Genomic DNA, 24,483 nt, shown 5'->3' with positions numbered 1-24,483 from the left:
TGATCACCTCTGGGAACTGATCAGTGAGACTTTCCCCCCTGCTCTTTTCAGGGACTTCTTGAAATTCAGCCGGACCAGATGCAGGTAGGAGAAGATGTTTAAGTTGCTTTCTGAGATCAAAGTACCTTTGAGACAACAGCTAACGGTTCCTCTCCACTCCACTCACAGACCGTGAACGCCATCTTGATCGTCATCATGGTCCCCATTGTGGATGCCGTGATATATCCTCTGATTGCAAAATGTGGCTTCAATTTCACGTAGGTTCTCAGCAGGTTGGGGGTGGGGGTGAGGCCCTGTCAGTCCCAGGGCTTTGCAAATGGACCGCACTCCATCAACTGGAAAGAATGTCTCCCCTCCCAGCACACCACCTATATGATGGGGTTTTTAAAGAATTATATTTGAATGAGAGGTCTCTGTGCTGATGTTTCTGGAAATTTGCCCTTAACATAAAAGTGTTGTAAAAGGCAGCCTGAAAAGCTTCTAATTAAAGCTTTCATATATGTAGATGATAGAAATGTTAACTGTCATCCAACGTATTGCCTAAGCCATAGTTTCTAGAAATTAAATGTGAAAATGCAAATAAGCTCCCTTATATATATCCTTCCTCATCTCAATCAGAAATAAGAGAGGAAGAGATACTTTTGAACAGTATTTCACAGGGAAGTTAGTTTTGTTTGGGTGGATGGCGGGAAAGGAATGTTATCATTAGCTCGCTTATGTATGAGGCTGGTTGAGAGTCACTCTTACTTATGTCTCAGCTCTTTGAAGAAGATGACAGTTGGAATGTTCCTGGCTTCCATGGCTTTCGTGGTGGCGGCAATTGTGCAAGTGGAAATTGATGTGAGTTGCCCTCTTGTCCCCCAGTGGCTTTTCCTGCGGGTCAGGTGGAACGTTCAGAAGGCTTCTTTCTCTGGGGCTGTGGGGATTAGGGGAGGCCAGGGTCTCTGCCGACAGACTGTCCTGGAGCCAGAGACAATTTGGATGTGTTGCAGGGGCAAAATGGTCCTTTTCGGGCAGTGCGCACTACAGGTTCTCGTCACTGTGAAGGGGGCAGCCTGCAGTAGAGTCAGATGGGTGTGCTTCACTTGAGAAGTATGCATGGCGGTGACACGGGGAGTTTCCACTGACATGGTTTATGTAAGGGGAGCGGGAGTTCATGGAACTTGTTTTTCGCAATCTGAACTCCTAGGAAGTCTGGTTAGAAGTTCATCACTCAACAAACAAGAAGCACTTTGAACATATGTAAATTGTCTTTGGGAAGATGCCTCTGTGATCTCAAGTTTCTAGTGATGTTAGTCCCCACTCCAGTCCACACTCAGTCTGTTGGACCCACAGTGGCACTAAACCAGGTTTCTAGTGCTGTTAGTTTGAGACCAGGCCCCGGAAACGGGCATTACATAGTGTGTAAGACAGGAGGTAAACATCTCCTCCCACCTCTCTCCCCTCCTCCTTTCTCTGTCTCGGTCTGTCTCCTCCCCTCTGTCTCTGTGTGTGTGTCTCTCTCTGTCTGTCTCTCTCTGTTTCTGTCTTTATCTCTCCCTCCCTCCCTCCTTCTCTCTTCTTAAATTTTTTTAAAATTTGGAATTGTGATAAAACATACATTAAAAAATTCACCATCTTAACCATTTCTAAGTATACAGTTCAGTCATGTTAAATACATTCACAGTGTCGTGCAATCAATCTCCAGAATGCTTTTCATCTTGCAACACTAAAGCTCTGTGCCCATTAAAAACAGCTCCCCATCTCCCCTCCCGCAGCCCCTGGCAACCACCATCCCACTTACTGTCTCTATGAGTTCGTGCACTCCTGGTACCTCACCAAAGTGGATTCATACACCAAGAGGTCTTTGTTGGGTGGCTTGTTTCACCAAGCATAATGTCCCCAAGCTTCTTCCATGCGGTAGCAGGTGTCAGAATCTCCTTCTTTGGTAAAGTGGAATCATAGTCCACTGTTGGATGGACCACGTTTTGTTTATCCAGTCGTCCGTCAGTGGACATTTGCGTTGCTTTCATGTTTTGGCTACCGTGCGTCTGTTCCTGTGAACGTGCGTGTACTGACTTGCTCTGGAACATAGCTCGCTTTGTGCAAAATGAACTGTGGGACTAGTGTAGGCTTTTAGACTAGAATTGAAAGGATTGCTCCAGGGACCCCAGGATTTGAGAGAGAGCACTACAGGGAGAAGGCAGAAGCCCTGAAGGAATGTGTGGAGGCAGGAGGGCATAGAATACCTACGGAAGGATGTCGAGAGCACTGTCAAGGCTGTGGTCCAGGCTCCCAAAGTTAGAGGGGATGATGGTGGCCTCCAGGAGAGTAGATCTCACGTGTCACAACAAGATAAACATTCACTTGGGCTGTGGTTACTCTGACCTCCTCAGAGAGCAGGCTTCATAACCTGGTATCCTTTGACTTGGAGGTGGCTAGGTAAGACCCAGAGCAGCCTCTTTGTGATTTCTTCCATGTTTTGTACAAGCATCATTTTCTGTGGGTGCCATGAGGTGAACAACTGAAGACTTCACAGGGGAGTTTGTTATCTCAGCCGGTGCGGCTTTCTGTGCTGTAGCAGGGGTGGGGGTGGGGGGGTGGTGACTGTCGTGCTAGGGCAAGCTTATCTTCAATGTGCATGGAGACATCACTGCTAATCTTCTTTTATTTTGCTCAGAAAACTCTTCCAGTCTTCCCCAAACAAAACGAAGTCCAGATTAAAGTACTGAATATAGGAAATGATAACATGACTGTATATTTTCCTGGAAGCACGGTGACACTTGACCAAATGTCCCAGGTAAGTAGAAGGGAATTCAACTTCCTTTTTTTATCTTCTGACCTGAATTATAATAGGATTTGAAGAAACTGATCTTCTTGACCCTTATGTAATTCCTACAAGTCCAGAAGTGAAATGTCTTGTTATCTTGGTCTCATTTTGGCCTCACTCCAGACCAGTGTGCCTCAAACTTTAATGTACATGTGAATCACCTGGGGAGCTTATGAAATGCAGAGTCTTAATCAGTAGGTCTGAAATGCTGCATTTTTAACATGCTGTCTCATGCATGGATCCACATTTTAAACAGCAAGGATCTGGCAATGGTTCTCTACTAGGGGCTATTTTGCCCCCAGAGGGGACATTTGGAAATTTCTGGAAACATTTTTCATTGTCACAACTGAGAGTGTGCTCTTGGCATTTCATATGTAAGAAGCCAGGGATGCTGACACACAGTCCCACAACAAAGAATTATCTGGCCCCAAACGTCAATAGTGCCAAGGTTGGAAAACCCTAATCTGGATGGTCGCTGGTCTCAATTAGAGGTTATCATCCTTGGGTCCATACTGGAATCACCTAGAGAGCTTTGAAAATTCTGATACCTCATAGATTTTGATTTAACTGGTCTCACTCCTGTTCAGCCACGGTTAAGAACCGCTTCCTTATAGCTTATGAAACTGACAATCTCGAAGAAAAAAGAAAATTTAACTTCTGAGTGCTCAGAGCAGTCCAGTACTGATTGTCACCAGGGGTACGGCTTTTCCTCTAAAACTACTCTTTGACCAATGGTGTAAATGATTTCCAGAACATTTATTTTCATAAAATGAAATAATAGTAAAATGCTGTACAAAAAGTATAATTCTTGTGTAACACTAAAGAAGTTCATGACAGAGTTCAAAAGAGTGGGTGGGAGGCTTCTTTCTTCCTTCCTCCCTCCCTCCCTCCCTCCCTCCCTCCCTCTCTCTCTCTTTCTTTCTTCCTTCCTTTCTTCTTTCCTCTCTTTCTTTCTTTCTTTCTTTCTTTCTTTCTTTCTTTCTTTCTTTCTTTCTTTTTCTTTCCAAGTAGCTTCTGTGCCCAATGTGGAGCTTGAACTCAACTCACCACCCTGAGATTAAGAGTCACATGCTCTACTGACAGAACCAGCCAAGCACCCCCCGCCCTGCCCCTCAAGGCATTTTTTTGATGTGTATGAATGTCAACTGGGGATGTCAAATGATATGCCATGGCAGTGTGCAGTTATTCTGCATGACAGTGCAGAATAAGATGCTATGGTATTAACTTTGACTCCTTTTCTCCCGTTATAGACAAATGAATTTATGACGTTTGATGTAGACAAACTGACAAGTATAAACATCTCTTCTACTGGATTACCCATCACTCCAGTAACTCATAAGTTTGAGCAGGGCCATCGCCATACCCTGCTAGTGTGGGCCCCCAATAACTACCGCGTGGTAAGTAGTTAGACACCTACAGCTGATTCTTTACTATTTGTGATGTTGGAAACAGCCTGTGAATGGTGTGACTTTCTTTTACCCCATGTAGTATAATTATAATTATGTAAGATCATCTTCAAGTCTTCCTTCTTCAAGGGTACAAGTCATTTGACTTCCAATAAAAGTTTGAGTGATAGATGGTAAGGATTAATATTAATTCAAATGTTTAAAAAGAACTTTGGGGCATGATATAGTGAGGGGGGGGGCGAGTGCATACAAGTCACACAGAATACATATATGCATTCTTAGCAACTTTTTGAGATAAGATTTTCAATATATCTTTAATTGTATTGGTTATAAAATTCACACTGAGTAATTGGAAAATTAAAGCAGTCCCTTAAAAATGTAGTAAATATATTAGGTAAAAGCAATAAAAATATACACAAAATATTTCATGACAAAATACAAGTGCTTATAAGCCAATCCACATATAAAGAAACTATGAAGGTATAGTTGAACCAAGTGAAGGAGTTGTGGGTATTCTATAAGGTAAATTTAGGTGACCTTCTATAAAACTACAATATGGAATTAAGACTTCTTGGTCATGTGTTTTATTAGGGAGTTCTTGAGTGACTCATTCCAAATTCCTGGACAGTAGGGTTCTGTGGAACCTCCAGAAAGCAAGCATCAAAAATTGTGGAGGCTCATGTTAACGTTAAAGAAAACCAAGGCCAAAGGTTGGAGCCCTGCACATATAATCATTATGCCCTTAGCTCCTAGGATATATGTCAACGTCATTCTCCTTCTCAAAGGCTGAAATGGTAATCTGAACTTATTCAAGTGGATAAGATTTGAAAATGCTTTCTTTCTCAGGTAAAAGATGGCCTTAACCAGAAGCCAGAAAAAGGGGAAAATGGCATCAGGTATGTATATTTCTTTAAAACTTAAGTTTTATCAGCTTCTTATGGAAGTGATGATTCCCATAATAAAGTCCAGCTGTGACAAGGAGAGTATGGGAATTTATCCAAAGAATGTAAGGCTGGTTCAATATTCAAAAAAAAAAATCAATCAAGATAAACTGTCATCTGAATAAACTAAAGAAAAAAACCCATATCATCATATCAATGGATGCAGAAAAAGCATTTAATAAACTTCAGTGTCCATTCATGATTTAAAAAAAAAAAAAACTTCAACAAACTAGTAGTTGAAGAGAACTTCCTTACTCTGAAAAAGGACATCTAAAACACCTAAGCTATCGTTACACTTAACGGTGAAAGTCTGAATGCTCTTCCCGTAAGATCATCCGCGCTATCCACTCCTATTCAGTATCCTTCTAGACACCAGTGCAATGAGACTAGAAAAAGAAGCATCTTGATTGGAAAGGAAGAAATAAACTATTCCTACTCACAGATGACATAAGTATCTGCACAGAATGTCCCAAAGACTACCAAAAAAGCTCATAGAATCAGTAAGTGAGTTTAGGAACAAGTGTAGAAATGGCACAAAATACAAGGGCAACACAACAAAGCATCACATTTCTATATACCAGTAATGAATGATTGGAAACTGAAACTCTAAAACTATGCAATAGCTCCAAAAAAAGATAAAATACTAGCTGCAAATCTAATAAAACGTGGTGTACAGTTCTATGAATTTTAACACAGGTCTAGATTCATATAAACACCATTCATTACAACCAGAATGCAGACCAGTTCCCCAAATCTCCCTCGTGCTGCCGATAGCCAAACCTCTCCTCCACTCCTAGCCCAAGGCAACCACTGATCTGTTCCCACATCGTTATCATTTTTTTGACTATTGCCATATACAAGATTTGAGAACTAAAACTACAAAAGGCTTATGAAAGAAACTAAGAGTGAGTGAAATAAATGGAGAGATATGCTGGATTCATGGATTAGAAGACTTAATATAGGGATACCAAGGTGGCTCTGTCAATTGAGTGACCAATTGTTGATTTTGGTTCAGGTCATGATCTCAGGGTTATGGTATTGAGCCCCGCATTGGGCATTGTGCTGAGCATGCAGCCTGCTTGAGATTCTCTTTCCCTTTCCCTCTGCCCCTCCCTGCTTGTGCACGTGTGCACACAAGCCCTCTCTCTAAAATATAAATGAATGAATGAATGAATAAAATAATTTTTTTAAGTTAGAAAAAAGGGGGCTGGTTGACTCAGTTGATTGAGTGTCCAACTTCAGCTCAGATCATGATCTTTGCAGTTCAGTTGGTTAGTTTGAGCCCCGTGTTGGGCTCTGTGCTGACAGCTTAGAGCCTGGAGCCTGCTTTGGATTCTGTGTCTCTCTCTCTCTCTCTGTCCCTCCCCCGCTCGCAGTCTCACAAAAATAAGTAAACTTTAAAAGGCTTTTAAAAAAATAAAATAATAAAAATAAATTTAAGAAATAAAAGTTAAAAGAAAAGAAGACTTAATATAGTGACAATGTCAATTCTCCCCAAACTGGCCCCTCGGTTTAGTGCAATTCCTATCAAAATCATAGCAGTATTTTTCTATGACTTTTTCCACTTTTATTGAGGTATAAAATGACAAATAAAATTGTATATATTTAAAGTATTCAACATGATGGTTCAATATATGTATACATTGTGAAGCATTTACTACAATCAAATTAACACAATCACCTTAGTTACCTTCTGCGTGTGTGGTAAGAATGCTTAAGATCTAATCACTTAGTGCACTTGAAGTATACAATATGGTGTTACAAATTACAGTCCCCATTTGTACATTAGAACCTCGAAACTTATTCCTCTTGGAACTAAGTTTGTGCTCTTTAACCCAACGTGTCCCTGTTTCCCACCCCCAGTCCCTGGCGACCACCATTCATTCTACTCTCTGCTTCTATGAGTTCAACTTTTTTTTTTTTTTTAGATTCCATATATATATGTGATGCCATGCAGTATTTGTCTTTTTCTGTCTGGCTTGTTTCACTTGGCATGATGTTTCTAGGTTCATCCATGTTGTCACAATGGCAGGAGTGCCTCCTTTTTAATGGCTGAATAATATTTCATTTTAACATATACATATAGATATATAGACATAGGTAAATTAGAGTTCATCCAAACTAAAACCCTTTGTTCTGTAAATCTCACTGTTAAGAGAATGAAAAGGTAAGCTACATTCTGGCGTAAAATATTTACAAATCATATATCTAAGTATTTGTATCCAGAATATATAAAGTACTCTCTAAACTCAATAATAAGAAAATAACCCAGTTAAAAAACAGCAAAAGATTTTGACATTACAACAGAGAAGATATATCCATTGCAAATAAACATGTGAAAAGATGTTCGACATCATTGGCCATTAAAAAAATTAAAATTAAAACCACGGTGAGTTGCATGACATACCTATTAGACGGCTCTAATAATTTTTTTTTAACTGATAATACCAAATGCTGGTGAGGAGACAGAGTAACCATGCTTTGTTGAAAAACAGTGAGGCAGTTTCTTATAAAGTCAAATGTATACTTACCATACAACCCAGCCATCCATTCTCAGATATTTATCCTAAAGAAATGCAAACTTGGGGCACCAGGGTGGCTCAGTCAGTTGAGCATCTGACTCTTGATTTTGGTTCAGGTCATGATCCCAGCGTCATGGGATTGAGCCCTGCATCAGGCTCTGAGCAGAGCATGGTGCCTGCTTAAGATTCTCTCTCTCTCTCTCTCTCTCTCTCTCTCTCTCTCTCTCTCTTTTTCTCTTTCTCTCTTTCTCTCTCTCTCCCCCTTCCTCTGCCCCTCTTCTGCTTGTGCTCTTGTGCTCTTTCTCTCTCTCAAATTAAAAAAAAATTTAAATTAAAAAAATATTTTAATTAAAAATATATGCAAACTTACATTCACATAAAAACTTATACACAAATGTTCATAGAACCTCTAATCATAATCACCAAAGACTGGAAGTCACCCAAATGACCTTCAGTGGGTAATGGATAAACAGACAAGAGACTATAGTACATCCACATGAAAGAATATTACTCAAAAAAGGAACAAACTATTGACATATACAATAATATAAATGAATGTCAAATGCGTCATGCCATGAAAGAAGCCGATCTCAAAAAAGTTAGATGCGTACTATATAATTCCATTCACATGGCATTCTGACAATGGTCAAAACAATTATAAGGATGTGGGAACAGATCAGTGGTTGGGAGTGGAGGAGAGGTTTGGCTATGGGCAGCGCGAGGGAGATTTGGGGAACTGGTCTGTGTTCTGGTTGTAGTGGTATTTATATGAATCTAGACATGTGTTAAAATTCATAGAACTGGGGGCGCCTGGGTGGCTCAGTCGGTTAAGCGTCTGACTTCGGCTTAGGTCACGATCTCATGGTCCGTGAGTTCGAGCCCCGCGTCGGGCTCTGTGCTGACAGCTCAGAGCCTGGAGCCCATTTCAGATTCTGTGTCTCCCTCTCTCTCTGCCCCTCCCCTGTTCATGCTCTGTCTCTCTCTCTCTCTCTCTCTAAAATGAATAAACGTTAAAAAAAAAAAAAAGAAAATATATCCTCAAATGGAAACGTTCTGAATGTCAAGATTAATTGGAATATTCTGTTATATACCTTGAATTGTTCGGTGGTACTACATCTTGATTGTTTTAATTTTAATTCTTTTTTTTTTTAATGTTTATTTTTGAGAGAGAGAGAGAGAGTGTGCCAGCAGGGAAGGGGCAGAGAGGGAGGGGGACAGAGGATCCGAAGCTGGCTCTGTGCTGACAGCAGAGAGCCTGATGTGGGGCTCGAACTCACAAACCGTGAGATCATGACCGGAGCTGAAGTCAGACACTCGACTGAGACACCCAGGTGCCCCTGACTGCTTTAATTTTAAACTAAGGTTTTCTTGCACAACCTTTGTTTTTTCCTGTAACTCACTTGGCCTCTTGTTGACAAAAGGATAAACCTTTATCTCCAGGGATTGGATCAAGGGAATTCACTTTCCTCTTTGAGAACCAACTCTCAAGCACGCTCTTTAATCTAACTAGGGCATTTGCTCTGTAGTCCTGAGATGCCGCTGTCCTCCTAGAATTGTCTGTTTGCCCAGGTTAGCGCCTTTCTTTCTTGAACTCCATATCATCTTTCTTGGGCACCTTTCTTGTTTTGCTAAGACCGTGCTCAAATATCTGACCAAGAAAAGCTGTGAGGTAAATTGCGAGTCCCTGCTTGCCTGGGAGTGCTTTTCTGTTCTCACACTTGGTCACAGGTTAGCCACCATTGCCTTCCTAGAACTCTAGAATCTTATCTCTGTTGGCATCTAGCACCTAATTGTACTCACGATAGATAGACAGATAGACAGACAGACAGCGTCTGCCACTCTCTGTAGTTGATTTAATTTCATTTCACCAAGCCGTATCTTCTTTCTCCTTGGTGTGCTCAGGTTTCCCTGCAGTATAACTGCATGTGGGTAGTAGCCAGCCCTAGGCCCTTTTGATTTTTGGCTCTTCCTCTCTTTCTTTGTTCTCTTCTGTATGAGTTTGCTAAGGCTGCCGTAACAAAGTACCACAGGCTGGAAGGCTTAAACAACAGAAAATTATTTCCTCATAGTTCTGGAGGCTGGAAGTCCAATATCAAAGCATTGGCAGGGCTGGTTTCCTCTGAGGCCTCTCCCCTTGGCTTAGAGATGGCCATCTTCTCTCTGTGTCTTCATATGGTCTTTCTTCTGTGGGTCTGTATCCTAATCGCCTCTTCTTATAAGGACACCAGTGATCTTGGATTAAGGCCCACCCTAATGACTTCATTTTACCTCTTGAAAGACCCAGCCTCCAAATACGGTCACATTCTGAGGTACTGAGGGTTAGGACCTCAACATGTGAATTGGAGAGAGGGGGCCGGGAGACACAGTTAAGTCCATGACATCTTCTTTTGTGTCTTCTAGATCGTTCCTCCATCCCTCATGCATGCACATACACACAACTGTCCTAGCAGATCCGGAAGGAAATCTTCTGATGATGGTCACTTGGCCCTTTCCTGATCTTCATATTTCGTCTGAGCTGGAAGTGCCTCTGGTATTTCCTTTGTGCCTCAGAATCATCATTTTCATTTCTTCAAAAATGTCTCCTAACTTTGGAAACTTTGAACAGTTTAAATCGTGGTGTCCTTTCTCATTCTGGTGCTATGCTAAAGCTTCATTCTTTTTCCCTTTCTTTAAATTGTCTTTATGGAGATACATAAAACCAGCAACATTTTACCCCACCAACCCACCCAGTGTGGTAAAAAGAGAAGCCAGGAACTTGTTTTCTTTTCACTGGCAACATTAAATCCTTAGTGGATCAAAGGATTTGCTATTTCAGCATTGTCTAGGAGACAACCCGTTAAAAAGGGAAGTTCTGAAAAACTAATGTCAGAAACTGATAAATAGGACAACTCCAAGAATTTCGGGAGGTCAGATTTCTGAGTAATGCGTGAATTAAAGAAAGAATACACAGAAAGAATACATAATTAAAATGGAATCCTTTTAATTATGTGGTATCGGTAAATTAGTTGCAAGACATATCTGGACTACCTTCAAAGAGTCCTTTACATGAAGTAATGATACTTTGGTCAAAAGTTGGTTGAGAATTTGATATGGATCTTTCTCATGAATTTTTTAGCATTACATATTGCTATATATGTACATATTTACAAATAATGTTTTTGAGTCTTTTTAAACTTAATATGTTATTTTCCTCCTTATGTTCTGTAATATTATAAAATACTATTTTAATATTTCACCATATAGCTATACGTATCCCTTATCTCCACTCACTTAAACCACTATATAAAATTCCACCTCATAATTTATTTACCCATTCTCTTCTTCAAGGAAATTTAGGTTACTGCCATTTTTCCAAACAGCCATAATTCACATTCATACATGTATTTTTGTCCCTATGTGCAAAGTTTCCCTAGAGAGGTAGGCTTCAAAACTTTTATCACATCCAATAAAAATATTTTGAACATATACCCAAAATGTATGAGTATGGTATCTGTTATTAAGTATATACATAAATTATTATACCAAATTAATAAATAATTTTAAAATATATTAAAAGAATGAGCAAAGTAAAAACCCCAATATTTTACAAGTATTTTTATTTACTGGTGGTACAAAAATTGGAAGTAAATCTTTGTGACCTTGGGTTAGACAGTGGTTTCCTGGATATGAAGTCAGAAGGACAAGCAACAAAAGAAAAAAGTAGTAACTTGGGCTTCATCATATGGAAAGCTTTTTTACTACCAATGAAATCATCAAGAAAGTAAAACACCCATAGAATGAGAGAAAATATTTGCAATTCATATATTTGATGAGAGATTCTGAATGTATAAAGAATTCTTACAGGTCAAGAGTAAAAACACAAATAACCCAATTTTTAAATGGGACTCTTTCTTTTAATATATAATTTATTGTCAAGTTAGCTAACACACAATGTATACAGTGTGCTCTTGTTTGGGGGCATAGATCCCGGTGATTCGTCGCTTACATAGAACACCCAGTGCTCATCCCAACAAGCACCCTCCTCAGTGCCCATTACCCATTTCCCCTCTCCCCTGCCCTAAATGGGACATTTTTAGAGAGATGTTTCTCCAAAGAAAATATACAAACAGCCTAAAAACAGAGGAGGAGATGCTCAGCATCATTAATTATGAGGGCAATGCAAATCAAAACCTCAGAGATACCATTTCACACTCACTAGGCTCTAGCCAAAAGCGAAAACAAAAGCAACAAAAAAGGCAATCACAAGTGTTGGTGAGGATGTGGACACGTCGGAATCCTTCAGCAGTGCTGGTGGAAATGTAAAATGACGACATGATGCAGACACTTTGAAAAACTGTTCCTCAAAATGTTAAACAGAGAGTGACCATATGACCCAGCCATTTCACTCCTAGGTGTCTACCTAGGACCTAGGGTCCTGCTGATCGGTGTCACATTCTGTGTTCTATGTTAAGCACCTGTCAAACTACATCAAATCCAATGCCCAGGGACTTCAGCACCTGAGCTTAATTCAGGGAAATGTTCTCCCGGTACCTAGAATTTGACCGACATTACTTGTTGCCACAAAGCTGATGAAATTCGGCCGTATGTTTTAGGAATGTACAGGTTAAATTGTTCTCTACAGTACTTAGGTATACAATCTCATTACTTCCCATTCTTTAAATTGCTTAACCTGCTGAAAGCTTTCACTCACCTATCTGGTGGGAAAAATCAGCTGGTCTTATTTGGGGCAGCACCCGCCTCTCCTGTGTAGGACAAGAGCATCAGCGTCTTCTGCAGCCCGGAACATCTAAGGATGGGATCTAATCATCTGTCTACACTGTCACCATCTATATGGTCCTTTGAAGGCAAACAACTCAACTGGCTCCATGTGTAGCTTAGGCATAGGGGACTTTGCAGAACCCGGAAGCCTTGGAACCTAGCAGCAAGTCCTGTGGGTGCTGCCCTCCTATCTGTTATCTAGTGAGGTGCCAGTCACCATCACTCGAGGACCTGCAGACCTGAAGGGAGCTCCCCCAAAACTGTCTCTGGTTGCTGAACTGGCCCACTTCTTCCTCTCCACTCCTTGGAGCCTGTCCCTGCTCAGGCTCTAAGAGGTAAAGGACAGGAAATGGCCTTCCATCCCCACCCCCCAAAAAGAAGCCCCCGATGGAGACTGTCTGTTAGGGTACCAGGCAACTTCTGCTTTTCACGCGGACCAGTATTTGATGCTTCTTCATGGACTATTTACATGGGCTTCACTGCTTTAGCTCTAAAGCTTCGGAGCAAGGAACACAAAGACACGCTGCCTTCTTGAAGGGGGTGCTCGGCACCTATTTCAATCCATACTAACAGCCTAACATACCATTAAAATAGTATCCAGTGGGGCACCCAGGGGACTCAGTCCATTAAGTGTCCAACTCTTGATTTCAGCTCAGGTCATGATCTCACAGTTGTAACATCAAGCCCCAAGTTGGGGCTGCTTGGGATGCTCTCTCTCCCTCTCTCTCTGCCCCTCCCCCGCTCATGTCATTCCCCCTCCCCAAAATAAATAAATAAACTTAAGAAAAGAAATGGTACCTAGTTACAAAGTACTTAGAACAGCTGTGGGGAGAGAATTGTGGTAAATTCTTTGGGGTGTGTTTTCATGAGCAGGTGAACAAGGACCAACCTAGGGTCGCTTCTTTCTGCCTTTATAGTCTAGAAATCTGTAAACATCTTAAACTCCTTCCAAAAGAGAGCATAGCCCAAGTTCAGGTGCACAAACTATGACCTAAAGCCAAGTATCCCATAGTCCAGTCACAAGACAGATGGTTTTCTGTTTCAGATTTATAAATAGTTTCGATGACAGCTTCAACATCACAATGGATGGAAAAGTGTATGTGAACGTCACCAGTCACAATGCCAGCGAATATCAGTTTTTTCCTTTGGGCGTGTAAGTACCGGTCACTGTGCTCTAAAGTTCAAGGGTTTCGAGTCTTCTTCTTTAAACAATACATCGAAGCTGTTAAAACCAGGAATGTTTACCTATGTTACTCTTTCTCTTTATAGAAAAAGCTTTACGCTAAGCCCAACACAACAGACTCCACCACAGTGTAAGAATGATTTCCAATCATCCAACCTGGAATTCGGTAGTGCCTATACCTATGTAATCAGAAGGAAGGTCAGTAACTCATTCTGTTGTTATCAGAACTTCTACGCAAACACTTAGGTCATGCTAACGATTTAACTGGGGTAATATTAGTGTCTGTATTTTAAATGGGCTTAGAATTCATTCAGTTCTCCACTGATCCTTTAACTTAGCATTGACTTAAGTTCACTGTCATTTTTAGAATAAAAATAAACAGACCAATTAACTCTAAAAGTTCATGCTGGCTAGTATTTGCTGCTGCTTCATAATCTATTTACACGGACTTACGAACTTTTAGTCCAAAGAGATGGCAACATTTTAAACAAACCCGACTTCCAATGTGCTCTCTGATTTAAGAGAAAAACACCGGTGAACAGATTTTCAAATCTCACCAAGGCCGTTTCATCACGAGCATAAAATGCACTGTTGCATATTTACGTTTAAAATGTGTACTTCCTTGACAAATCATCTGACGTGATCCTAGAAGTCCAGACTCCATTTGCCTGTTTGAGCAATTTTTATTTTAGAAGCAATCTCCATTTTAATTTCTTCTCACTTTTTGCCTTACTGGTTTAGAGTGACGGCTGTGCTGAATTGCACATGTTTGAAGATATTGCACCCAACACAGTTAACATGGCTCTGCAGATCCCACAGTATTTCCTGATCACCTGCGGTGAAGTGGTTTTCTCTGTCACGGGATTGGAGTTCTCATATTCTCAGGTCTCTTGGTCACTGTTTCTACCACCCCTCCCCCAGGCTTCTGCCTTCAAAAAATGCTGCTGGGACTTAATTTAAATAAGCTCTCCGTTCATAGTTCAGAAAATGCGAGAAAGCATTATGGTAAATTCCACCAAACAAGGCTTTTGAGATGACCAAGTCGTCGAATAGTATTATGACTCTGTTTAGCTTCTTGGGGGTGTATATCATATGATGCTGAATTCCCATATCATATACTAGAGATTTAGAGTCCTACGTGGGAAGAACTGTATTAATGACCATGACCAGGGTCATGATAGGCAGCGAATTCTATACCCTGAAACAACTAAGATGTCAGCTGTTCCTACTGGCGTTCACTTCCAGGTCCGTGTCTTTGTGATCATTAAGGCTCAGTTGAGATCTCTTCATAGCTACCAGTAAACACACTGATTAAGGCCTAGCTTTTATTTATTTATTTTTTTAATGTTTGTTTATTTATGAGAGAGAGAGAGAGAGAGAGAGAGAGAGAGAGAGAGAGACAGAGTGTGAGTAGGGGAGGGGCAGAGAGAGAGAGGGAGATACAGAATCTGAAGCAGGCTCCCGGCTCTGAGCTGTCAGTACAGAGCCCGACACGGGGCCCAGATTCACAGGACTACAAGATCATGACCTGAGCCAAAGTTGGATGCCTGACCGAATGAGCTCCCCAGGCACCCCAATGTGCATTTTTAAAAATATTTATTTACTTTTTAGAGGGGGAAGGGGCAAAGGGAGAGGGAAACGGAATCCCAAGTAGGCTCTGTGCTGTCCACGCAGGGCCCCACATGGGGCTCGATCCCCCGAACCGTGGGATCATGACCTGAGCTGAAACCAAGAGCTGGACGCTCAACTGACTGAGCCACCCAGGCGCCCCCTCAGTGTGCATTTTTAGGGTGAGCTGCCTAATTAAAGAATCAGTAAGTTGTGTTCTCCAGCTCTGTGGTTGCAGCTTAGATCGGGATTCACTTTGTTTTGTTTCCTCAGGCCCCCTCCAACATGAAGTCGGTGCTTCAGGCGGGATGGCTGTTGACAGTGGCTGTCGGCAACATCATTGTGCTTATTGTAGCAGGAGCAGGCCAGTTCAGCGAACAGGTACAGAGTAGACAAAGAGATCGTACGAGCCTCTGTCTTATGTGTCACTGGTCGTCATGATGACTCTAATGATTGGGTAATGATTGGATAAAACCAGCCAGAGAGGGTGATGAGCAAACAGTCTTTTGGCCAAGCGTGTGCTGATTCTCCATATTTACCCTTGGTGTTGCACAGTTGGAAGGTGACAACCAAAATAACTAGGTTGGGTTAACATACCTACAACCTAGTGTGGTTTACTGCCAAAGGAAAGATCTTTCCTAGCTTCTGTGAATGCAGCTTAATGGCCCCAAGCCACACATATTTTCCAGAAAGCTTCATAATATCTAAAGGTGGAGCCATTCTAAAGGCGATTGTAATTTTTCCAGCTAACATAAAACGAGGGCTTTTCTGATACTGAAACCGTTCCCTTCCACACTTCGGCATCTGTACCTCATAAGGGGGTCGTCCCTTACCCTGTCTGTTTCTTTACTTCTCTCTCTGGTCCCATCGGAGCATATGCTAATGCTGTGTGCTCATAACCTCAAGATACTGCCAAAAGATAACGTGGGGGTCTTAGAACAATTCAGCACATTATTTTTCCCTCAAGGGTACTGTGTGGTGTTCTCTGGGCCCCCATCCTTCTAGGGACCAGCTATGTCCCTTAACGTGGGTTTTTCAGAAATTTTCTCTCATCTCCCCAAACTCTTGATTTTTGCACTCCAGCTGCTGCTAAAAAAATGTTATCTTTATACCTGGGCACTCAAGCAAAGCGGGCCATTCTGTATCTATGGTAACAGCTGCCAATTGTCCATAACGATTTAATCACAAAGCACCTCTTACCTAGACATAGCAAGAAAATGTACTCCCGATGCGTACCTTACCATAACCTGTATCGTCTCTGTTGTTTTTTTTCTTGCTCCAACTCCAATTCCTTTAAAGTGGGCTGAGTACATTCTGTTTGCGGCCTTGCTTCTGGTTGTCTGCGTGATATTTGCCATCATGGCCCGTTTCTATACTTACATCAATCCAGCGGAGATCGAGGCTCAGTTTGATGATGATGACAAGAAAAAGAGCCTGGAAAATAGCTATTCCACGGTGACTCCCGTCTCACAGACGCAGATGTAAATGTCAGGAAGCAAGTGGAGGATGGACTGGGTCCGGAACATGCCCTGGCTTCTGTCCCCTGGTGGCAGGACACTGATGGGGAAGACTTCAGAATTGCGAACCAAGAAAGCTCTTTTCTAAAAGCTGCCAGCGGTGAACCTAAAAGTCTGGAAGAAGTCTTTTTTTTTTTTTTTTAAAGAAAAGTCATATTTAAAGCATGCACACATACACACATACATACACTTCTACAACCATGAGTCTCTATCCTGCCTTTAACTCCTTTTCTACCACATGAATGAAGTTATTTTGGACTAAACTTTTTGAAAGGGTGGCAAAGTTCCATATTGTTTGCATTCCAGCACTCTTTGAAAACACTGTTCGATGCGGCAGGAGCCAATGTGAAAAAGTGAATTTACAGGCTTTAGAATGGAATATAATAAGCACCGGCTAGTATTAACTGATAACTTTACCTTTTGTTTTTTTGTTTTGTTTTTTCCATTCCCTACCTCTTTAAATTTTGTGTGACTCAAAAGACCACTCAGGTAAAGGCCAGTAATGACTTTTGGAGTTTCAGGAATGTATGAAATACCTTCCTGTTCTTAAGAGCAAGTGTCTGTGTGTTCTGGGGGTAGGATAAGAAATCCTTAACATGGGTCCTGATTCTAAAAGTCATGTACACTCAATAAAGTGTCATCAGAGGTTGATAAAAGTATGAACAAAAGCAATGCCCACGTACAATAAATTCCAGGAACACGAAATATAAGGTTTATTTCTTCCCAGTCCTATTTTTCCCAGGGATATAGAGGTTTCTACGTGCATATTTATGTACCATCTTGTTTTTCTTGATACTCATAAGCATTTTTCTGCTGGAACAAAAATTCTTGTAGAGCGTTATAAAGACTTCGTGCTTGATTCATCCTGTAAGTATTTATCTCAGGTTATCAGACCCAGAAAATTCTGCTTTGTCACTCCTACAAAAACAAACTTGTGTACAGCTCTGAATGTTGGAACTTGCCCCTGTAATCGATTAGGAGGAAGGGCCTGGGCCAGGCTTCCAAGATGCTTCGTGCACAAGCTCATCATTGCACGACGGACACTGAAGGAAGGGGAGGCTCAAAAACCCAGAGTGAGAAACAATGTGACTCTCAAACCTTGCTGAAGACCCTTAGGATCAAGTCCTCGTTCTTTAACTGAGGCCCACGAGGCTTTCTCTTCTCATGACACATCTCCTTTCTCTCTGATCACTCCAATCCAACCAACAATGACCCTCTTCTGGAAAGCGTCAAGTTCTCATTTCCAGGTCAGAAGAAAACTCAGGTCCTGAGACACATACTCTCTAACCACCCTTTCCCCACCCCCGGCTGAATCCTCTTGATTTTCAGGATTCGGGCCACTTCCCCCAGGAGTTTACCCATCCCCAGCCCGGCCGTCCACCCACTGCACTCACGCCGTTCGCCCTGTCCAACTCTGCCTAGGCTGAAAGCTCTTGTGTGTGTCTCGTTCTCCATTCATTCTCTGCAACATAGTGGGCCTCAACGCGCTCCCCTCAGGCTGGGAGGGGTATGCTGGTAGAGGCGGGGAACTGAATGTTCAACAGTGAGGGGAATGAGCCTAATGAACGAAGTCTGGCATGAAAGAGTAGCTATGAAGAACTACTAATTTTGCCTCCCTGATCATTCTGCCCTTTGACTCACATGTGGTGCCTTTGATGGGGCAGACCAGTAGCTACAGTGACGAGTAGCTACAGTGACGAGCTCAGTTCTCATTACCTGCTCTGGCCAATCATTGAAAGAGAACTAATTCTAAATCCTCCAAAGATATTCTAGTCCTAAGTGTCCTTTCAGATTTTTAGTGGACCTTTTAGATTTCATTTCTCCTACAAGGCAAAGAATACCATACAATCTGAAGCTTTAAAAATCCTTGATTTGAAGGTATCTGGCCCACAATAGACTCCCCAATGTTTGAATGAAACCCCCTTGACTCTGATATGAACACTGGGGTATTCTTTGCATATGAATGGAGATGATGCCTACGTGGTCTCTATTGATCTTTAAATGGTATGAGGAGAGAGCACAGATGGAAGTAGGCCACTGTGCTGCTCAGGGCTGAGTTTCCAGAGTCAAATAGCTACCTCCCTGTAGCTATTATTAGCCACTTCTCCAAACATCATCAAGACTGACAGGTGACAGCATGGGTGTTGTAGATGCAAGGTATTGGATGATAGCAAACGTCATGGCGCGGGGACAGCGGAGGGACACATCCGGCTAAGTCAATAACGCAGGGTCTTTTGGTCCTCATGTTTTCTTGCTTTATGCCTTTCTCTTAAGTTCTGGGCTGATCACTGACTCGGTTGTTGGCTGACTGCTAAATACGCTTCAGCATGGATTGGGGAGAGCACCCGCACTGGAAGTGCTTTTGTTGAAAATAGTAGGACTTCATCACTTACACAGGTTTTGCCCGCTCTCTGAAAGTGGGGTGTTCCCGTGAAGCCTTCTGTCAGCTCAAATGGTGGAAAGCAAAGAAGCCATTACCATTATGCCCCCAGACCCCCAAAATTACCTCTCTCAGGCTCTTCTGATACCTTACAACACATCTTGCTAATAGATGCACAAAGGAAATGGAGATAAAGCCTAGATACTCAAAGACACAGTTCAAAGCTCTTCCGGCTTGATGCTGAGAGGCTGAGTGTGGTTCTCAGGGAAGGAGCTTGGCTGCACGGCTCTCGCTGCTCAGGGCATGTGCAGCCGCTACGACACTGGCCTCAAAACCAGCACTAAATGCTATTTTGGTTTCCACCCCCCTCTTTTTTTGTAAGAGTAAAAATGCTCGTTGGATTTCTTTCTACTAGCAACAACAGGCACTAATGTAGGTTTCCGTAAAAGTCAAATGGCATAATGCGAATTTTCAGAAAGTGGGGAACACCTGCCCCTAAAAGCCAAACTATTTTGAGAAGTATTTATAATATACACGTGAATCTTTTTCATAATAGCTTATTCTTGTTTTGTTTCCATATTTCTCTTGCTATTGTTTTTACTTTTGTGGATGTTCTTTTTCTTGGGGGTACTAAATATGTAGCTTACAGTCTATTTTAGACTTTATAGAATTACTTTATTTTCCTTTTTAAGTTTACTTATTTTGAGAGAGAGAGCATGTGAGCTGGGGAGGGGCAGAGAGAGAGGGGAGAGAGACAATCCCAAGCAGGCTCTGTGCTGTGAGCACAGAGCCCAACTCAGGGCTCAATCTCATGAATAGTGAGACCATGACCTTGAGCCGAAACCAAGAATAGCACACTTAATCGACTGAGGCACCCAGGCGCCCCTATAAAATTACTTCATTAAATGTATGTTCAAGTTTGATTTTTGTTGACCACTTTGCATGCATTTCATCACGCATTGTGGCATTTTTTTGCAGCGTCATTGTTTTAAGTGGCAAACAGTAGACAACATTTATTGGACACTGTAGGCACGTTATTGCATGAAGTTTACAAGCATCAGTCCTTACTACTGCCCTATAATGTAGATTACTATTATTATTCCCATTCCAAAGAGGGGGAAACAGCCACAGAGAAACCAAGTAATCTGCCCAAGGTCGTATCCACAGTCTGGCTCCAGGGCCCAGGCTTCCAGCCATTGTGCCAACCTGCCTCTCACAGCCAATGTTTAATGGACGGTGTGGGATTAACTCTAACAATACTAAAGAAAGTCTTCTTGCCCCCATTTCAGAGATAAGAAAATTGAGGAGTAACTGGCTTAAGTTACTTGCTCCAGGCCATATACCTAGCAGAGGGCTGAGCCAGGATTTGAACCCAAGCAAGTCTGAGCAGAGAGAAAGACCTGCCTCTTAACCACCTGGCTATTCTGTCTCCTTTAAACACGTGCTGGTGAGGGCATTGTAAAGGGGGCACCAGAGAGCTTCAGAGAAGCAGCTCCCTTAAAACCCAGGATGGACAACCCAGGGCTGGGCTAGATGGACAGGAGGGAGATATGTAGGGAGGAGAGACTGGTAAGCCCTGTTCTCAAAGCATGAAACAGAAAAGATAAAACACATTTACCATCTCAGAGGGAGCCAGGACCTCCTCTAAGGACCTTGTGGTGCTCTGAAAACACCGGAAGCCCCTCCCTTGGATCTGAGTTCTGCGTCCCATTGCCAGTGGGGGTCCCGGCAGTGGCTCCTCCGGTCGGTCGGTGTGCTTAGCTCTGAGGACCTGCAGGGGCCAGCGTCTCACCCTGAGGGGCAGCGGCTTGGGGCGAGGGGAGAGACGTGAGCCGCAGAAGGAGTGGTAGCCAGTGACAGTGCTGGAGAGAAAAGGAGACCAGAAGTGACAGCAGGCGGAGGACAGCAGAGAATGTGCAAGCTGTTCGGGTTTTTTTTAACTGTGGTAAAATATACGTGACAAAACTTGCCACGTAGCCCTCCTGAGGTGGCATGAAGGGCACTCACACTGCTGTGCAAGCGTCACTACCCTGCATCCCCAGGACTTTTCCCACCTTGCAGAACTGGATCTTCATACTCATGAAACAGTAACTCCCCATTCCCTAAACCTCTCAGAGGCCTCCAGAAAACAAATAAATAAATAAAAAGTCCTTCCACTTGGCTCCAGGCCATGATGTCAGAGGGACTACAGGCTTTCTAGAGAAAGCCCCGTGTGTCTGGGGCCTCTGACTCCAACCTGATCAAAGTCAGTAAACAGTGGAGACAGAGCGCGGGCCTCTGGGCTCTGAGGTGTCTCAGGACGCAGCCCCTCCCACGCCCAACCCCATCCACTGCAGTGTGACCAGAATGGCTTTCGATCTTGCTTGCTTTCTCTCACCCCGCTAGCCTCTGACAATTCAGAGCCACTGGAGTTTTTATTGGTTGTAACATCTGGCTTGTTCTAACGAGACTTGTAGGCTCCTAGATGTGTTGAAAAGCTCCAAAGGAACAGGGGCTAGATCTGTCGGGCTGCTGGTCTGGAACCCCTGCAACAAAGATTCACGCATTTCTTAGAGCTGACTGTCCTGGAGGCCAGTGTGGAGGCCTAAGAGCTTTCAGTGAGTGTTGGGAGTCAGGGGATTGGTCCCGGGCAGCAAGCCTGTGGGCCTGGGGACTGTCCTGTCCTCAGTGCTGAGCCAAGAACGTGTTTCCCTTAACAGTTTCCATTTCAAAGGTGGCTCTCAACCCATTCTCTGCCCCCCTCAGCACAGGAAAGAGAGAGAAGGGAGGTTCAGGCACCCCCTCTCTCCCTTAAGGAACTCAGTTTGACAGGTTTCCCCAGCCTTGTGGTCACGGGCAAAGGATGCCAAGAGCCCTTCCCTAAAGTGTACTTTTGGGCAGAGATGGTATTCACAGCTGCCCCCTGCCGTTCAGCCAGGATTTTAGTCATGGGGAAGACTGAACTTTAGTAAGAATAACCTTCAGTAAGTCATTAAACTTACTTGGGTCCTTGGATTGGTTTACACACCTGAAAGGAATCCTCATTATGGCCCACTCAACGCCCAAAAGTCACGCCCATGTGTATCCAATAAGCATTAAGGCCCTCAAGCGGGCATCCCAGGAGCAAGTGAGGGAGCCCTCATGGAATTTGTGCCCTCCTAAGAAGAGGAAGCGAGAGATTTCTCTCTCACTCTGCGGACACAGCAAGAAAGCGCTGTCTGCAAGCTAGGAAGCATGGTCTCACCAGAAGCCAGCCCTCATGGCATCCTGATTTTGGACTTCCAACCTCCAGAACGGTGAGCAAATTCATTTCTGTCATCTAAGCCCCGGGTCTGTGGCATTTGTTCTGGCTGCCCAAGCCGACTAATTCGGGCACTGACTGTCCTTGTCTGTCGGGGACTAAGCAAGTTCCAGGGCCACTCCTGGGAATATTGACACGTGATTTATAAGACTGTGCATGGAAAGTGCTTGGGCTTCATATAGTGCATGGCATGTAGTAAGTGCTCTATAAAGTGCTCTGGCAATTTTTATTTTATCCCTATAACAACTGTTTAGTGAGCACCTGTTCTGTGCTAAATACGGTTTAATATACCGGGGGTACAAAATAGATAAATAAACTTGTGAAGTTTACAAGCCTTTAGTGAGTAGCCAGACAAAATCGTGGGGGTCTGGGTGTGACCAGGGTCACGGTAGAGGCTGTGTCAGAATAGGAGGACAAAGGCCAGGCAAGGTTCGGCTCTGGGGGAGGTGACCCTTAGGCATTCCTCTCAGCTGTCCCCCAGCAAAAGCTACCCAAACAAGCAGTCACCTCCATTGCTTTCCGTGTCTAAATATTGGGAGCCTAAGAAGATTGGTAGCACCGAGGCCTGATCAAATGTCCACAGGTGTTTTGCCAAATGGCTCTAGCCAAGCCCAGCTGCGGGAAATTTCCTTTGACTAAGTGAGGTTATGACACAGTTTGTCTGGAAGTTCCCCAGGCTGGCCACAAGATGGCGGAAGAGAACATGCTCGCGAATATGTGGTGCCAACAAAAGGCTTTTTTTGTGAATGTCAGAAATAGTTATTATGAATCTTTCATGCATACACAACAGAAAGCCTCATCAGATAATGAATATCTATTTCTCTTTTTTAGTTTTTTTAAATGTTTATTTTTGAGAGAGAGAGAGAGAGAGCGCGCGAGCCAGACAAAGCGTGAGCAGTGGAGGGGCAGAGAGAGAGGGAGACACAGAATCTGAAGCAGGCTCCAGGCGGGGCTCGAACTCATAAAATGTGAGATCACAACCTGAGCCGAAGTCAGACACTTAATCAGCTGAGTCACCCAAGTACCCCAATGAATATCTATTTCTAGAAGCTTCTTTCTTGGGACTGGCATTAGTGGACTTCCATCCTGTCTGGGACTCAGATACAAATTCCAGCAGGGGTCGCTGTTCCTCAGGATGGCACTAGGCAGTCGGAGGAAGCAGCTGGCTTTTTGTGAATTGGCAAAGAAACCTAGTCATCAAGCGCTTCCTACCTGCCGGAGTTTGCATCATTTTACATATATCCTCATCCATTCATTGATTCATTCAACAAATATTTATTAAGCTTCTACTGTTTTCCAGGCACTGATGTAAGCCAGATTAATATATAACATAATGGCAGATGTTGATAAGTGCTATGAAGCAAAAATAAGCAGAGTAAGGAGACAGAGCCTGGTGAAGGCTGGTATCTTATTTTTTTTTTAATGTTTATTTATTTTCGAGACAGAGACAGACAGAGCATGAACAGGGGAGGGTCAGAGAGAGAGGGAGACACAGAATCTGAAGCAGGCTCCAGGCTCTGAGCTGTCAGCACAGAGCCGGACACGGGGCTCGAACTCACGAACCGCGAGATCATGACCTGAGCCGAAGTAGGAGGCTCAACCGACTGAGCCACCCAGGCGCCCCATGGCTGGTATCTTAAATGGAGTGGTCAAGGAGGGTGTCTCTGAGGAGGTGACATTTGAGCAGAGATGTGAATGGAGTAAGGAAGCAAGACAGTCAAATGTCTAGGGGAAGAACATTCCAGAAGGGGCCCTAACAAGGGGCATATGTCCTGAGATGGGAATACGGTGGGTGTGTTTGAGAACAGAGTGTGATAAGCAAGGAATGAGGGAGGGGTGACCTGGATTGATCACGCAGGGCCTTGTGGGCCACAACAGGGACCTCTGCATGTTAGGAAGCTGTCAGTACAGTGGTTTCTCAACACTGGCTGCTTTTTAGAATCATCTTAGGATTAAACCATTCTTTAATATCACGCACGGGTCTCACTCTAGACCACTGAAATCAGAACTCTGGGGTTGCAGGGGCACCTGGGTGGTTCAGTTGGTTGAGCGTCCAACTTCAGCTCAGCTCATCGTCTC

The 24,483-nt window shown here is 43.1% G+C and overlaps 1 protein-coding gene across 1 annotated transcript in view; it reads left to right on the top strand.

The window, feature by feature from the left end:
- Positions 1-17,603, top strand: part of SLC15A1 (solute carrier family 15 member 1) — a 59,234-nt gene extending 41,631 nt beyond the window's left edge. The window contains exons 13-23 of the mRNA XM_043582048.1: positions 52-84; positions 169-257; positions 759-840; positions 2,660-2,779; positions 4,060-4,206; positions 5,062-5,111; positions 13,482-13,589; positions 13,706-13,817; positions 14,361-14,504; positions 15,501-15,608; positions 16,527-17,603. Of these exons, the coding sequence (XP_043437983.1) occupies positions 52-84; positions 169-257; positions 759-840; positions 2,660-2,779; positions 4,060-4,206; positions 5,062-5,111; positions 13,482-13,589; positions 13,706-13,817; positions 14,361-14,504; positions 15,501-15,608; positions 16,527-16,712 (1,179 nt within the window). The 3' untranslated portion in view covers positions 16,713-17,603. The remainder of the gene's footprint in view (positions 1-51; positions 85-168; positions 258-758; positions 841-2,659; positions 2,780-4,059; positions 4,207-5,061; positions 5,112-13,481; positions 13,590-13,705; positions 13,818-14,360; positions 14,505-15,500; positions 15,609-16,526) is intronic.
- Positions 17,604-24,483: the final 6,880 nt, after the last annotated feature.

Source organism: Prionailurus bengalensis, chromosome A1 (assembly GCF_016509475.1).
Source record: "Prionailurus bengalensis isolate Pbe53 chromosome A1, Fcat_Pben_1.1_paternal_pri, whole genome shotgun sequence".
Taxonomy (NCBI): domain Eukaryota; kingdom Metazoa; phylum Chordata; class Mammalia; order Carnivora; family Felidae; genus Prionailurus; species Prionailurus bengalensis.
This window is presented reverse-complemented; position numbering and strand designations above follow the sequence as displayed.